At 38.7% G+C, this 16714-nt stretch overlaps 1 protein-coding gene across 3 annotated transcripts in view; it reads right to left on the bottom strand.

Annotated features, from left to right (window-relative positions):
• The window catches only part of LOC117973153 (low-density lipoprotein receptor-related protein 2-like), a 63007-nt gene that overhangs the window by 21470 nt on the left and 24823 nt on the right, over nucleotides 1-16714 (bottom strand). For 2 of the 3 annotated variants that reach the window (XM_059032279.1, XM_059032280.1), the window contains exons 16-43: nucleotides 15963-16166; nucleotides 15427-15619; nucleotides 14662-14787; nucleotides 14346-14476; nucleotides 14105-14242; nucleotides 13683-13964; nucleotides 13008-13247; nucleotides 12673-12792; nucleotides 12473-12589; nucleotides 11756-12136; nucleotides 10845-10859; nucleotides 10023-10271; nucleotides 9214-9425; nucleotides 8845-9029; nucleotides 8194-8422; nucleotides 7920-8097; nucleotides 7662-7790; nucleotides 6449-6615; nucleotides 5728-5871; nucleotides 5487-5596; nucleotides 5019-5196; nucleotides 4427-4640; nucleotides 3930-4169; nucleotides 3531-3719; nucleotides 2283-3203; nucleotides 1346-1511; nucleotides 868-1026; nucleotides 205-494 (exon numbers count right to left, since the gene is read on the bottom strand). In XM_059032279.1, the coding sequence (XP_058888262.1) occupies nucleotides 205-494; nucleotides 868-1026; nucleotides 1346-1511; nucleotides 2283-3203; nucleotides 3531-3719; nucleotides 3930-4169; nucleotides 4427-4640; nucleotides 5019-5196; nucleotides 5487-5596; nucleotides 5728-5871; nucleotides 6449-6615; nucleotides 7662-7790; nucleotides 7920-8097; nucleotides 8194-8422; nucleotides 8845-9029; nucleotides 9214-9425; nucleotides 10023-10271; nucleotides 10845-10859; nucleotides 11756-12136; nucleotides 12473-12589; nucleotides 12673-12792; nucleotides 13008-13247; nucleotides 13683-13964; nucleotides 14105-14242; nucleotides 14346-14476; nucleotides 14662-14787; nucleotides 15427-15619; nucleotides 15963-16166 (5907 nt within the window). The remainder of the gene's footprint in view (nucleotides 1-204; nucleotides 495-867; nucleotides 1027-1345; nucleotides 1512-2282; nucleotides 3204-3530; nucleotides 3720-3929; nucleotides 4170-4426; nucleotides 4641-5018; nucleotides 5197-5486; nucleotides 5597-5727; nucleotides 5872-6448; nucleotides 6616-7661; nucleotides 7791-7919; nucleotides 8098-8193; nucleotides 8423-8844; nucleotides 9030-9213; nucleotides 9426-10022; nucleotides 10272-10844; nucleotides 10860-11755; nucleotides 12137-12472; nucleotides 12590-12672; nucleotides 12793-13007; nucleotides 13248-13682; nucleotides 13965-14104; nucleotides 14243-14345; nucleotides 14477-14661; nucleotides 14788-15426; nucleotides 15620-15962; nucleotides 16167-16714) is intronic. The other variant, XM_059032281.1, reaches the window with a different exon arrangement.

Here is a 16714-nt window from a genome sequence, read left to right as displayed (position 1 = left end):
CACAGTCCATATGTATGCTACTGTATGTTTACTGCTGTCATATATTTTCAAGACACAATATACTGGTGATTATTATTGATAAAACACAAACAACAAACACAGATTTCTAATAGAAAATAATGTAATCACATCACAATTTTAAAGTAAATCAACTAAAACAGATGACAGTAAAAGTGTGGCGCTGTAGGAATTGAATGTTTATACCTGGTGTACAGATGTGGCTGCAGCCTCCATTAAACTGATCACAAGGGTTGCTGCACTGTTGCTGCTTGTTGCTGGATAAGACGTGAATGTCCATCGGCCGGTGAGGCAGGTTTTGGATCATAACGATCTGGTCTGATCCATCGTGCTTGTTGGCCCTGTAAATGCTCTTGGTGTTCCAGTCAGTCCAGTAGATGTGCTGGTCATAGACTGTCATGGCAAAGGGGTAAATAGCTGTACTGACAATCACTTCTCGGTTTGAGCCGGTCAGAGAACAGCGTTCAATCTTCTGTCTGAAAAAAATGACAAAAAAATTCACCAAATTTAAATATGACTCGCTGAAGATATTACGATGTTATTACTTACTTAAAATATCTGTAACATATGAAGCTATAAATAAAGGTAAACCATAAACATTCACAAATATAGGGTTAAAAAGAAGGTGTATACATTTCAGGCTGAAAATATTCCACACCATTTCAAGTTTCAAGTATTAAAATAGACACCAACGTCTTTAAAAAATGGGTAAATATTCTTCTGCTTTAAATAGTGAAGCTATAGGATGAATGATACAAGGTTATATAATCATGGTAAAATATTGTTTTTTGATCGAGAAGTACCTAGCATTGAAAGGTTTTCTAATCAATATATAAATAAAACTCTTACAGGTTAGCATCAGCCCAGTAGAGTCTCTCCTCTTCATAGTCGAGAGTCAGTCCATTGGGCCACACAAGACTGGTGTTCACTAATTCAGTCCGGAAATTCCCACCCAGTGTGGCCCGCTCTATCTTGGCATTGGTACCCCAGTCAGTCCAGTACATGTATCTAATTAAATACAGGCAACATATATATTGGGACCACAGAAGCAAGTTTTGTGAGTTTAATAACACAGCACTCTTAGCTGACAATTACTTTCAATTAAAAGGTCAAAGTAAAGTTAAACTAACATTAAATTAAAAGGTCATAAAGCAAATTACTGATTTAGTAAATCTGACATTGAATACATTGCTACTAACTATAACTGTCTCAAATTCTTGTTTATCCCACTCTCCTTTTTTAAAAGGATCTTGCAAATAAAACAAGAAACAATGCTACCGTAAATACAATGTTAGGTTAAATGTGCTCTATTATTGGTTAAAGTTACCCTCTGCACGGATCAAGCATGATGGCTCTAGGCCTTGGCACTCGGGCAATGGTTGTCCGCTGAGAACCATCGATGGCCATGGAATTGATAGTCTGGTTGACATAATCACTGTAATAAATCCTTTTACTGATCCAGTCATAAGCAATACCATCAGGAGCACCCAAATCTTAAAAACAGAAAGATAAATGAAAGTATTAAAATTTGCCCACTTTCAGCATTCCTATATTACATACAATTTGTCAGGATTTGTATACTGCAGCAAAACATGATTCCATACACAGCATACATTACAGTAGAACCTATCATATCCTGATCCTGTAAAATACGATGCACTGTATTAACCGATGGACCCCTGGCATGTGACAATTACACGTGCTGCTACTAACTGAACGGTACAGATAGAAACTGATCACTGCACATGTTATTATGGGTCTAACACAGTACATTGAGCTCTCAGAATATATTCAGTTGCAGGAAAAAAAATAATAATTTGGTTTCACTTTTTACATGCTGTCACTGCACATAAAAATAAACTGCCGACATTGTTCATTTGGAGCTTTCCACCGCTCGGATCCATGGGGCCAGGGAGGGGACTGTGCGGGCCTGGGAGTCGGCTTCAGACTTTATCAAGACCTTCCTGGACAGACCTCCACCTGTTATTGTCTGAATTCTGCTTCTAGGGTCCTTCTTGGGGTGGGTGGGGTGGGTTGGAAGGGGTGGGATGGGGTGGGAGTTGCCATCTGGGGGGCGGGGGGGTTGGTCAAAGATTGTACTTAGGAACTACTATTAAAAAAAAAGCAATTTAACTTGCGCAATAACATTGCATGAAATGACATCTGTACATAAGATAAGATGTATTGGAATTTTGACAAATCTCTTAACAGTGTTTGATTTATTTTTTATATGCAGTTAATTTTCATAAATAAAAACTGCCTACCTGATGCTACAACTGTAGGAGCAGTGGTTGGAGAGGACAGGCTTATGTAGTTGATTCTACTGCGCCCTTCTCCTGAGCTCTGAGTGTAGTACAGCCTGTTGTCATCCCTGTCGTAATCCAGGGCCACGGCCGTGCGCAGTACATTGACTACAGGGAATGGCAGGTTGTGGTCTTCTGGGTCCAGCCGGAGACTGCGGATGGAGTCCTCGGTTGTATAGATCAAATAATCATCTCGGGAAACTACACAGCTAGTGTCGTCTCTTGCCAAGTTTCCAAACGCACACCCACATTTCCGTGTCTGAGAGCCAGGGAGGGCGTAACAAAAGTGAGAACACCCACCATTGCTCACCAAGCAGGGGTTATTATTCACTTGCTGTGCTGACAGTGGCTGAGTGCGGCTGTCAAAAATAGTGATGTCTCTTAGCAAGTTTATATTGTCGCGAACAACTGTGGGCTGCTCAGTGTTTCCAGGTTCTTTCCTGGCTTGGAAGACCTTTTTTAGGTTCCTGTCCACCCAAAGCATAGTGTTTTCAAAGATAGTTATTCCATATGGAGTTGGGTAACGGCTGCCAAACCTGACAATCTCTGTTTCTCCACCTTCAGGTCGAATCCTCGCAATCATGTCCAAGGAGTCATCGACCCAATAAATATATCCATTTTGGTAGTCCACAGCCAAACCTCTAGGTGTGAGGATACCAGAAGACACAAGTACCGTCCTATTGGTGCCGTCTAGACAAGCACGTTCAATCTTGGGGTTTTGACCATAGTCTGCCCAGAAGAGGTATCTGTTCTTTGGATCCACCACTATGTGCCTCGGCATATCCACTGTGGTCTTCAGCAGGACCCGGCGATAAGTGGCGTTCAAGCGCACAACTTCAATGTAGGTCTCAGTGATGAAAGCATTTGTGAAATAGAGGTTCCCTGTGACACAAAATATGAAATTAGTTTAAAAATCATGCAATGATAACCTTAAATATTTCTTAATAAATAGGTTACTAAACCCTATAGGCAAGGATCCAGCTTGAGCACCTGATAGTGCCCTGAGGCAAACTCGTCCCAATCGACTAAAACGCAAAGCACACTGTAGTGCCACTGGAGGCTTTGGTTTACTTAAAATCTTGCAGGTTAAAGCTCACAAATGCAAACTTTGAACGTTAATACAAAAAATGTACAGTAAATTAGGGTAGATACACTGTAGTGTAATTTATGGTAGACATTTCAAAAGAGTATAATGACTACATTCCTTACCTGCTACCCAATCAATGGCGATTCCTCGGATTCCGTTCTGCCCAATTCCTGATGTTACAATGTTCCTGAAGTAGGAGCCGTCTGGTTTGATTCTCCGAATGCCATTTTGTTCCGGCACATTGTTGCTGAAGTCACACCAGTAAATGAATCCAGATGGCATGTGAACATCTACATGCAGTACATTGCGACCTTGATACAAAAAAATGGTATACATTCTTCAGTGATTCATTTAAATACAATATCAAAACAAAACCTTCCAAATTCTATTGGAAACTTTATGTACTTTTTCTCATGTCATTTTACTACTATCATTAAGACTCATGCTGTGTGATGATTAATCTCAAAGTCCTATACTATATCTCAAATACATTCATAAATAAGCTGTGGCTTTGCACATACCTCTTCCAGCCACAGGTACCATGGCCTCGGAGTGGTCACTCCCTTCGAGGCTGAATCCTTTGAGCGCCAATAGCATGGAGATGATAACGTAGGACTGATATGGTGAGCATGTCCTGCTGTCGGGGTTCAGTTTGAAACCAGTAGCACAGGCACATGAATACTGCCCTGCTGGTCTGGGAAGACAGAGCTGCTGACACACTCCCACATTGTTAGTGCAGCCATTTGAAGAGCCAGCAGAGGCTGAAATAAATGACATGAACATAATAACACCACACCTACAAATGGGCTGAAGATTTGCAAAAAATAAGACATGTAATTTATTTTTGCTATTTGGTACTTTTTAAAAGCTTCCATAAGGATATTGGTGCCATAAATAAAAATGATGCTCAAGAAAAGTGTCTTTTTCAATGTTTACACACATTTGTTGAAATGTTTGTCAATGTATTTGTTAATTTAAAATGAATATATATGGGTTCAAATACTTATAAAGTACTCACTGTCCCTATGGTGAACTTTTAGCACTCTGAGTCCTGAAACGTTGTCTCTCAACACTTTTTTGTTAGCCCCAGTGGCCTTGTCTACGCGCTCAATGACTTCATAATCCCGGTCAGTGAAGTACAGGTACTGATCGTACACAGCGATCCCCCAAGGGTGTGAAAGGCCAGTTACCACGGTAATACGATTGCTTCCATCTGGATCTCCTCTCTCAATCTAGGGGAGTTTGATTAAGAAAAGATTACTGAAAAAGACTTAAAATTGTACTCATAGTCTACAGCGGAGTTCATTACACTCAACCCAATGCAAATATCCTTTTGAAAGGATGAGTCTCTATGAGCAAATTAAAGAATATCCAGTTCAGAATTGAAATGGCAGCATGGCTATTTTAATACCGTATTGCTTTATCTAGTAAATATCATAAGAATATGTTTATAGTCTCCATAGACATTAAAAACATGACAACACTTCTAAAAAGTGTCAGCAATTAAAGTATAAGTATGAATAAACATATTTCCTACTGAATTTGTTTAAATTTACTGTAGCATTAATTTAGGGTACTTTCAATGTATATTTAAAATGTAAAGGTCTTACTACTCCGCTTGCAGTAACAGCCCAGTACAGCTTATTCTCCCTGATGTCGATGGTAATAAACTCTATGTGATCCAGGTTATTAGTGAAGAGGTTGACAGCATTAGAACCGTCCATGTCAGCTGCAGCAACCTTTGCAGGCACTCCACTCTCAGTACCCTGGTCTGTCCAGTACATCCTCCTACAACACATTTCACATTATTAGCACTGAACTTCAGCCAATTAAAATAGGATCCTTAAGCAAGATGCAGAAATATTATTCCAGTATTGCAAAAAAATCAAGGGGTGTTTTAATTTGCCTTAAATAGATTGGTTTGTCACTGGTAGGGCCAAAGGTTAAAACAAGGATATAAGGAAATGACAGTATTGCGGTAAATCATGTCCTCTCGCAAGAAACATTTTGCTCTAACAAAATAAAGGTTGTAAAAAGGACACTATTAGACTATGGAGTGTTGTTTAAATCAGCTTTACCCGCGTGCCGGATCCACAGCGATGCCAGTTGGGGTTCCAGCGCCGGTGGGGGTGCCATTGTTAGTAATCACAGTTTTCCTGTATTTCATTTCCCCACGGAGATTCATAACCTGTTGTACAGACACAGGAACAAAATAAAAATTACAGAAATATGTGTATTGCTATTGGTACTGTTATTAGTAGTAGTAGTATTTTGTAATATATGAATTCTAACAAATATAAAACAGCTCCCAGATATTACCTCAATGGACTGAGTAGAAGGGTTAGTATAGTACAGATTCTGGGTCATCCAGTCCAGTGCCAATCCTACAGGGGAACCAAGAATAGCGGCTGGAGCAAACTCTGTCCTGTTAGTCCCATCTGATTTTACTCGGTGAATTTCACCCTGAAAAATATAACCAATGTAATTAATTATTTTGACACCATTATTACTGTGACTATATATATACCCATATATACATATTCGCCACCACCTTTGTTAAATATTTGAGTTAAGGTGGGAGTCAGAATAATATAGGGGATATCAAACTGTACTTGCATTTTGGAAAGACTTTTCAGCCCTGTGTCAAAAAGTGATAAATACAGGTAATACTAATAAAGACAGAATCATAGGAGGCTTGCCGCAATTCTAGGGGTGAGGTTCAGCCTGCTACACTAACCTTATTAGCCAACCAATACTATATAGACCAAGCCCACCCTTCACTAAATGCTCTTAAAGTCTTTCTGCTCTGCCTCCCCACTGCCTTTGCAACTGTATCTCTCTTCTGGGGGGTCGGTGGTTCTCCATCACCCATCCTTGGCTGACCTCTGACCGACGCCAGAGGTCATACCTCAACTGAGGACAGCTCCTGCTGGTCCAGAAGGCAAGGTCCTGGACCAACAGTTTAATCATCCCATGCAACACCTTATACATCTAGCAATGCTGTGCCTGCCTTGGTCATTGAATTAACTTTAGCACTTACAGGATGTTCCACCCAGTAGATCATCTGCTCAGCATCATCAAAGTCAACATCATATCCATTGTGTAACCCAGCAATAGGGACCATGGCATCGTTGCTTTTGTCTTCAGGATTCAAAGGGATGCCAAAAACAAGACTGTCTCTCACAACAATGAGGAAAGGATCTTCAACTAAAAAAATAAACAAATAGGTTTTTCAATTCAGAGTCAAGTAAATTATTGACTTTACTCAGGAATTCATCATGTGATACCTGCAGGTTCTCCGGAGAAATGTAAGCATTATCAATGATTTAAACTCAATCCTGAAGTAACTGCAAATATTTTTCTTGCACTTTTTAACTTAAAGATTATTATTGTACAGATTCTGGGTGGGTCTAAAATGACACAGACATTGGTTGTTTATTTATTCTATATATTTATTTTATATATAATATGAAGTGGTGCACGTAAAGAGATCACTATTATTAAGCTGAAATACAAATGCGAAACTGAGGCTTCAATTCAATTGTCCTGATGAAAGTTTATGTTTGCATGCTGATTTGCTATGTCATCAGAGATTAGAATCAGTGGATACCTCCAAGCAAACAATGCATTTTCATTATCAAGTAATCATTCATCTTTCAGCTGAGAAATAAAGCTGTGATATTTTATGATATTCCCAGAAGTTGCAACTTGAGCTGGGTTGGATTTATGGCCTAAGTGGAACTGTTGAAGTTTGGATTAAAGATCCTTTGTCAATTCTTAATAAAATACTGGGCAAAAAGGAAAAGTTTTATGATTTGCAATATTTACTACTGAAAACTTAGGCTATAAACAGGCCTCCAAATGGAAGGCTGTTGACAAGTCTCTTCCACCATCTATATTCACCTCCAAGTCACCGTACAGAACAAAGATTTGTTTTAGTTGGTGGAAGGTTCTGGGTGAAGGGGTAGTTCAAATCCTTGCATTTCTTTAAATCAGAATTTACCAATCTGCAATGTGAGATGCTTCTCAATTCAAAGGCGCTCACTTCAGACAGTGGAATGATTTTTGTGTTTGTTGAATTTATTGGTAATTCACAGAATCTGTACAGGGGTTTAAAATAACTGAAAACATAAGCCATCAGCCCAACTTGTAGGTACATTGGAAGAAAATAAGTCCAAGCTGATTGTTGTTGTGTTTGTTTGGTTAATTGAATACTGTATAACAAGCCCTAGTTAGTACGTTGGTTTTCATACCTCGCACACAGGTCACAAGATCTGCAGCCAGGGTCCAGCCAGATGGACAAGCGCATGAGTAAAACCGTGGCGCCAGTGCAGACAGCAAACATATATGAGTACAAGGACTCATGGAGCAAAAATTTGAACCTGTATTAAAAAAAAAAAAAAAAAACAAGATAGATATATATATATTATGTATTTCATACAATGCATGTAGTCTGCACAATGTATGAGGCATCACTCTGATTTTCCTAATGTTTTTTTTTCTTCTTTTACCTGCAGGTTGTCTGGCAGGATGTACTGCAACTACCCCCATTGGCTGTGGCACATTATACATCATCACAGTCTGGTTTTCTCCATGCCATTTGTTGGCACGAATAACACGATTAATATATCGGTCTGTCCAGTACACATAATCCTCAAAAATCGTTAAAGCATGTGGATGCTGAAGCACCTAATTAGGGAAGATATGATGAGTTTTAGATATATAGCAACCAAAGCATACAGGACATTGCAAGAGAATCGGAATGCTTTAATTCTATTTTCTTACCAGGTCACCGGCTAAAACCTGCTTCCTGTTTTTTCCATTATAATCACAGTAATCAATGAAATCCAGATAGGCATCTGCGAAGTAGAGCAGCTTATTGGGATAATCAATAGTCAAACCATTGGGCCAGTACAGTTTACTGCTTATAATAGCAGTCCTCATTTTACCATCCATGCTGGCCTTTTCAATTCGAGGGTTCCTGCCCCAGTCAGTCCAGAACATGACATGAGCACTGTGCAACAGAAACAGGAGTCAGTCCATTCGAGCTAATACAGTGATGATGCAGTCATGACTATCATTCTATGAATTACACACAACCCCAGGAAAGAAACAGCTCTGCTATTATGCTATTTTCTGGTGTAAATTAGAGTAAAGTACAAAGACTGAAAATGGTAGGTAGATAACACGTTTGTTTCATTCACTTTTTATGAATAAGTATTGAGTGATGGAAGAATTTCAACCAGAACTTGTTGTGTTCAAGACAGATTTGTATACATGTTGTAAGAAAACTAAAAGTATGTATGTAAGTGATGTAAAACCGAAAATAACGCTAGATTCTTTAAACTTCACCAACTTTAAGTCACTGTCTTCCTGGCAGAGATACTGTAACGGCTATTCAGCCTTGTAAAGTACTGTTTAAAACATGTGTCTTACTCATTTCTTGGATCCAGTACCAGCCCTCTGGGATTTGTTACATTCTCACTGACGAGCACAGTCCTGTGACTGCCATCTAATCTGGAGACCTCGACTGTTTCCAGAACATAGTCTGTCCAGTACAGGTTGCGTGCTACCCAGTCCACAGCTATGCTTTCTGTCACTGTTACACCACTGTCAAATATCTGTTGGGGGAAAAAAAAGTCTTCTTCTTATCCAAAACTAGCATGATTTATATTAATTAAATATCAGCTGCAAATAAATTAGAACACTGGAATTTATTTGATCAGACATTTTTTTTTAATGTTAGAAACTTAGGAGTTTACATGAGCATGGTTAAACTATGTGCACTAATATAACAGTACTTACGATTGTCCGGTCAGTTCCATTTTTGTAAGCACTCCATATTTTATCTTGAGTAGTATCTGACCAGTAAACACGGTCGGTTACTGAATCGAAATCAATTGCTACGATGTTCCTTCCATCTCGTACCAGTGAATGGATAACATTTGGCTGGGCCGTAATGTTGTCTGAAACTATCTGACTGCGGCTTGCAACCAGCAGCAGGGCCTCCCTTGAACCTGCAAAAGAAAAAAAAAAAAAAAATCTGTTAAAAGCAGTAAAGCCTGAAATCTAAATGTATTTACTTTGCGAAATTCCTTCAAAAATAAAAATAAACAAACTCAGAAAAATAATTTAGAAACTTAAGAATGATTAATGTGGTTATTAAGGTACTCGTTTTGTAAAACCAAAGGGTGTTTTTTTTTCCTCCTTTAAGAAAAAAATGGGGCAAGTAAAAAAATAGCCCCCACTTATGATAGGTATTCATGCGTTGCGGCTGTCGCTCTGTTTAAAAAAGAAAAGTATTCTCTGTTCTGATATCTGGTCACACACGAGAAGCACAGAAACACTGTCCTTTGTTGTATATTATATTTTAATTACAGCATATAACAAACATCTGAGTGGCACATAGGTTAATTTGACTTATCTGCAGTAATCAGATCTTGACATACATGGAAAGTTGGAAACAATCGTCTCTTTGCTGTTTGAGACGAGTATCAATCATATTGGACAACTCTTTTCCTACAATTACAGGGCAGTCCATTCTTTTGGTATTAACAAATTAAGCTTTGCCAAGTTGGGTATAAATAGGACACTGGCATATGTATGTGTTTTACCTGAGACTTTACATGTCCTCATATCGGCTTCTAGGGTATAGCCATCCTCGCAGTGGCACCTGAAAGATCCTCTCTCATTAAAGCAATGCTGGCTGCACAGACTTGGTGGGTCACACTCATCAATGTCTGCACAGGTCTTGGAGTCATTGGTTAGCTGGTATCCCATAGGGCATGTGCACTGCGCACCAAATGGTCCCTGGATACATCCATGGGTGCATCCTGCATTGTTGTCTGTACAGCTCTCCTGATCTACAGAGGAACATGTGAACACACAGATCAGTGCCCAGAAAAGTTTGGTGTGGTAAACTGTTAAAAACATAGCAAAAGTGTAGTAAAGCAGTTTAAGTAAAGCATGGCAAGGCACTGGTAACTAAAGTATGGTCAAAACCATGATCCGCCATATAAATGCATAGTATAAGCACAGAAAAGACCTGTGAGATTGCAGTTGAAGTTCTCACTTGAGTCTTAAGAGTGCAGATAACATGCAACATGCAGTTGCCCTGGATAAGGGTGTCTGTTAAGAAATAAATAATAATAATAATAATAATTGATCAACAGAAGTATTAGAACTGAGCTAAAAAACCATGCCCATCACATTCAGCATGTAGAGCATAACATTGTTTAACTAAATCCAAAAGATAGTGGATTATTAGTTCACTAGTTCTACAGATAACTAAGGATACTGGTGAAAAAAATGAATCTTTTCAAGCATGCTTTTAAAAAAAGAAAAATACTTGTTGTTAGTTATTTAAGAAAATTGTCAGCAAATCAACAGCTATTGCATTCTCTTAAACTCAAACATATTTTAATGCAAAGTCATACCTGGTAATGGATCATCTGAGAGCACAGTGGAAAAGCAAGAAAGGAAGATGATAGATCAGTTTCAAAGAATGGATCAAAACATGCATGATTTGAATAGAGATACTTACTCAAACAAGAATTGATTTGCTGATTATACTGAGGATAGCAGATTCTGATAGTCACGTATTTTGTTTTACCAAATTGGAAATGATTTAAGGTACAAATGTATATGGTATTATTCGATAACTCTCTGGAAATGTTGCTTAAAACAGGTAAATAACACAGACAGCGAATACTGTGATCGAATTCCCCTGTTGACACTTTGTCCATAACCCCCCCCCCCCCATGCAAAAGTACGCCACCAATTTACCAATGTTCTTTTTAATAGCAAAACAGTTTCAATCAGTGCTCCCTTGTCACTTAACTAACTACTGAGTTCGTGAAGGACCCTTATATAGAAAAGCATAGGACATGTATAACATACTGTCAACATGGCTAGTGAATTAACCAAATTCATGAATTATTAGATAATGTATAAATTGCATCAAAGAATTCAACCAATCATAGTGACAGATTTGTTAGATTCCAGTACATTTTATCCTGTGTACAGATGTCTTCCCTTGGACAACACAATTTGAAAGTTAAAAAAAATAATTAAATATCAATAGTAATTCCTGATTAGGCTTTTCATTTTTGTGTTTTACAATAAATTAATAAGTTGTGTCTCTTATTATACGGGAGGTCATAAATTGATTTCTCATACACAGTAGAGAGACACCACACACACACACACACATCATATTCATTTATAAAGGAGGGAGCACTGCATCAATAGTGTAACACAATATAATGATTATATTTTATCTGTTTTCATTTTAGAAAAGGATCTAGTCTGGCATGCAACTGTAGTCAACTGGATTTAGATGACTTACTACAGAGAGGTGACTCATCAGCTCCATTGGGACAGTCTGGGGTGTTGTCACACACTTTGCTCAGGTTGATACAGATGCTATGTCCTGGGCACTGCCATTGCCAGCTCGGGCAGCGAAATGGTGCAGTAGGGCAGTCTTTCTCATCACTATTGTCCCTGCAGTCATTGTCACCATCACACACCCAGCCCTGGTAGACACAGTTCCCATTGTCACAGTGGAACGTGGAGGAAGGGCAGGTCCTGACCGGACAGCTCTGATGTTCATCTGATCCATCTTCACAGTCCGGATGTCCGTCACATTCCCAGCTGGAAGGGATGCAGCTGCCATCTGACTGGCACTGGAACTCGCTGTTATGGTGGCACATTCCAGGTGGTCTAGTGGCTGAAGAATCCAGATAGAGACAGATGCACTTTCATTTAACATTTAAGATATGCCGTTTCTTATAACTAACTATAGAAGAAACAGATAAAGCAAAAATAATTTAAAGTACATGTAAAAATCAGTTTTAGTTTTTATTCAGAGTCCTCTTATTGGTTGATTCCCCCCCCCCCCAAAAGTATGAACCCTACTTCTCATCTATAATAATAATTTATTTTTAAAGGGAGACATTCATAAACTATTAATCATTTAGTCATGCCACACACTGAAACCCTACCCACAGTTCTTATGCAAAGTTTATATACATTATTATGGTGTAAAAAAGCTAGTGATACTTACGACAGCCAGCCTCATCAGAGTGATCATTGCAGTCAAAAACACCATCACAGAGGTAATAGGTGTTGATACATTGGTGTCCACTGGCGCACTTAAACTCATAGGCACTGCAGTTGTACGCTAAAAAAATAATGGTCATATTCTTAACACATGAAAAACCTTCCTAGGGGATGTTGTCTTTCTGTTTTGCCTGCTATACTTACTGCAGCCTTGCTCATCAGCTCCATCCACACAGTCCTGGTCCCCATCACATGCATAGCTGGAATCAATACAGCGATGGTCTGGGCACTGGAACTGTTCAGGGTGGCATGTGCTGGTAAGATCTTAAGAAATCAAAGAATATTACACGGATGTGTCTTGAAACTGGCTCTCCAAGAATGGAGTAGCCTATCAACCTCAATAATTTGAAATAACCACACAGAAAGTGACACACAAAAAGCAGTCTAGAATGTATGATTTCCAAATTCTACATTTTGCTTTGTAGCCAAGCATCAATGTATGTGAAAGTAATAAGATCTGCCTGCATTTATTTTCTTACTGCAGTTCATTTCATCAGACCCGTCCCCGCAGTCATTGTCTGTGTCACAGAGCCAGTTTGTTGGGACACAGTGGCTATTGGCACAGGTGTACTGGTTGGATGGGCAGGTGGTGGGACCATGGGTGGGACAGTTCTGTTCATCACTCGCATCGAAACAGTCGTTGTGCCCGTCACAGTGCCAGCTACTGGGGATACACTGCCGACTAGTACAGGTAAAGGCAGCCGGGGAGCAGGTAGTGTCTGGAAAGGGGAGATAAACTAGCCTTTAGTTTCTGTAACAATACAAAGTGTAACTTTAGTCAACAGCTTTAAAATAGATTTAATAGTAAATGAAACTAAAAGCAATTCCATTACATTTTAGCTGACAAGTTATTCAATTGTGACTCTTTCAGCCTATTCCATGATCTACAGTAGTTCCAACAAGGTTCAATTAAACAATAAAGGATCTGGTTTAAACAAGGTTAAATAAGTCAACAATAATTTGAAGACATCATTGGAAAAGGTCTTGGACGGGAATGGAGTTTTTGTATTAATTCGTTATTTTATTAAATTATATTCTTCACGGGTGCTCTACAGCTTATACACAGTCAGTTTGCAGCATGTCGTTAAATTTGCAATCAATATATGACAAAGTTGAAACAATATAACATGTGTCAATTCTGTAGGTCAACGTACTGTGAGTTCCGCAGTGGACCTCGTCACTGTTATCATGACAGTCATCAACTCCATCACATCTGAAGTACTGTGGCACACATTTCCCATTGGCACAGGAGAAGGAGTTGGAGCCACACTGCAGGGTTGGGGGTTCACTTGATGGATCCTCCACACAGATTTGCTGATTAGGGGCCAGTTTCATTCCATACGGGCAGCCGCAGACCCTCTGGAAATTAGGCACCGGGAAGCAAAAATGGCTGCAGTCTCCATTCGGATTTATGGGTCTGTTACAATAGTTTGATCCTATGTAAAACAAAATAAATAAGTTATTAATATATACATTGTGAATGTGAATTCATTTTTTATTGGATTATCAAAAGAGAGTTGCACCTTGCACAATGTTTTTGTGAATTAGATTTATTTTTTTTTTTAAATGAATTTACCTGTCTGAGAATTCGCATTAAAAGATTTGACATGCATTATGTGACTGATGCCTCGTCTTATAACTGTCATTTCCCCTCCATCTGTTTTTCTCACACGAACTATCCCACCGAGCCTCCAATCAGTAAAATATGCATAAGCTGCAGGGCAAAAAGACAGAAATATATTTCAGCCACAGAAGTTATTCCAGTTATATTTAACAGAAAATAATGGTGAGACTACAGTAAGTCAAATCTTACTCACCACCAAAGATGGTAAGGCCAAACGGATGCGACATCTGAGTGACGCGATCAAGTGTCAATCTGTTTAGGCCATCAAACGTGCTGTGCTCAATTTTATCAAAGAAAGCATCCACCCAATACAAGCGTAGGGCACTAAAAGCAGATAGGTTTTAGTTAGCATTAAATAATACAACACTATCATATTTTCTTAATAATCTTGCCAAGTTGTAGTTTATAGAACAGGGCACAGAAACAGAAAAAACTAAATACAGTAGTTCATATTGTGAATGCCTTTGATATTGTTTTTCACCATTTGTAAATCACAGATCTTGTCTCACCTCCAGTCAATTGCCAGGCCATTAGGCCAACCAAGTGTGGTGTTCGCAATTGACAGTGCATGTGACCCATCACACCAAGCTCTCATGATTTTCGCCGGACGGTACCAATCTGTCCAGAATATATACCTATGAGAAAAAAAGTGACTTTAAAAATAGAATATTGTTGTTTTTTTTTTTCTTTTTAAAAACTTTGAAATACTTGTTGCTCCTATCCAGTGGTTCTGGTTGTAAGCAAAAAAATAAATAAAAACTGGTCATTTTGCAATGTAGACGTAATTTACATGAAAGAAATGTAAAGCAGACTTTAATTGCAAGAGTTCACTACAAAAACAGCTTTCAAGCAGCACTAATCTAGCATCTGCAGCCCAGAAGCCATAAGACTATAAAGGGCCTTTCATTCAGAGGATTCCACAGACAAGGGAAACAATCTGAGACGGATGGGCAGTGTCCAGTTTTCAAACACTATTTTATCCTTATCAAGTAAAAAGCAAGGGTCAGAATGGATCTGTGCTGAACTGCAATCAATGCAAGTCTATTCTAGTTTTAAAAGTGGAGATCCACACCTGGGGTTGAATTAGAATACAGAATTTAACATTGTATCAAATGTTATTTTGAAATTCACATTGCACAAATCTGGTCGACCTGGAAGGAGGCTAAATTGGTTCAATTAAGTGATTTGGGTCCAGGTGGAACAAAGGCAAGGACAGTAATAGAGACAAACAATTAGGTATATTTTTAAATACAAATAACAAACATTATAGTTACCCCATAACAGGATGCACCACTATTGATCTGGGATTGTTCAAGTTCTGCACAATGGCTCTTCTTGATTTATCTGCTAGTTTCATTACTGTTATGCTTCTGTATCGAGGGTCAGTCCAGTACAGGTTCTTTGAAATCCAGTCAAAAGCCAAATCTTCAACCCCATCAACCCTATTAGCTGCAAGAATTTCTCGACCTAATTTTTCACAAAAAGAAGCATAAAAAGGTTTGATGTCAGCATTTCTGTAGTTTACTAAAGGCATGAGTGTAGAATTCAACTCATAACTATTTTACTGAAAAACTAACTGGAACCATACAGAGTAAATAAGTAATATGACAAACAAATATTATTATTATCAGGTCTTCAACAGTAGCAATCCTAAAATATTAGTTATCCACGATATCCTCCTGCGACCCACCACACACACAACAGTGTGCAACACAAAATGGATTTTATACACGCCTGGGGGAACAGAACTATTTGTTGAATTTGACAAAAATTAATACAACCAAATGTTTTATGATTTAATTTTAATTACCAGTTCCATCTACTTTCTGTCTGTAAATTATGTCTTTTACTGTGTCTGAAAAAAATATGGTTTGATCTTCTGCACTGAAATCCACTCCAACGAAGTATGAAGGGCTCCCAGTCACTGGCAGTATGATATCCTCCTGGGAGGACAGGTTGAAGGGGATTCCACGCACTGCCAGCTGAGAGGAAAAGAGCAGAAACTGCCTCACATCTGGGGGGAAAAAAGACAAGAAACAATTATTATCGCACCTATACACCTTTACAAGGGGCTTTACATTAAAGTAGGTTCCACCTGTCAGATTTATGCATGGGTTAATTCATCCTACACTTACAATGTTATCCCAGGGCCACCACAATCACTTCTGTGACTCATCTTACAGATCTGTCAACAGCCTGATTGCTTTTTCCGCATGGATTTTTTCAACATGTGTGGCATTGCAAATTCCACTGGCATACCTGCATCCGATCTCTAAGCACTCTTGTTGAACTACATGGTTGAATTCCTATATAGATTTAAAAAATGCCACTGTTGTTTTTTATAGGGCTTTCCCTGTTGATATGTTGGGTCACATGCACCAGCATGTATAAAAAGTAACTGAAAACTGTCTTACAAATGGTTGCTAAAATGTAAAATCCAACCAGATAAACTGAGAGTCACATATAAAAGTTATATAGGCAAGTCTATTGGGGGCTAGCATTCTATGCTTTTTTGATGTAAGGGGCCTTCTTCTATTTGATCTGTAACACGTCATTGCGTTT

This window comes from Acipenser ruthenus, chromosome 10 (genome assembly GCF_902713425.1).
Source record: "Acipenser ruthenus chromosome 10, fAciRut3.2 maternal haplotype, whole genome shotgun sequence".
In the NCBI taxonomy this organism is placed as follows: Eukaryota; Metazoa; Chordata; class Actinopteri; order Acipenseriformes; family Acipenseridae; genus Acipenser; species Acipenser ruthenus.
The sequence above is the reverse complement of the archived record's forward strand: the minus strand, read 5'-3'. Positions and strand labels throughout refer to the sequence as shown.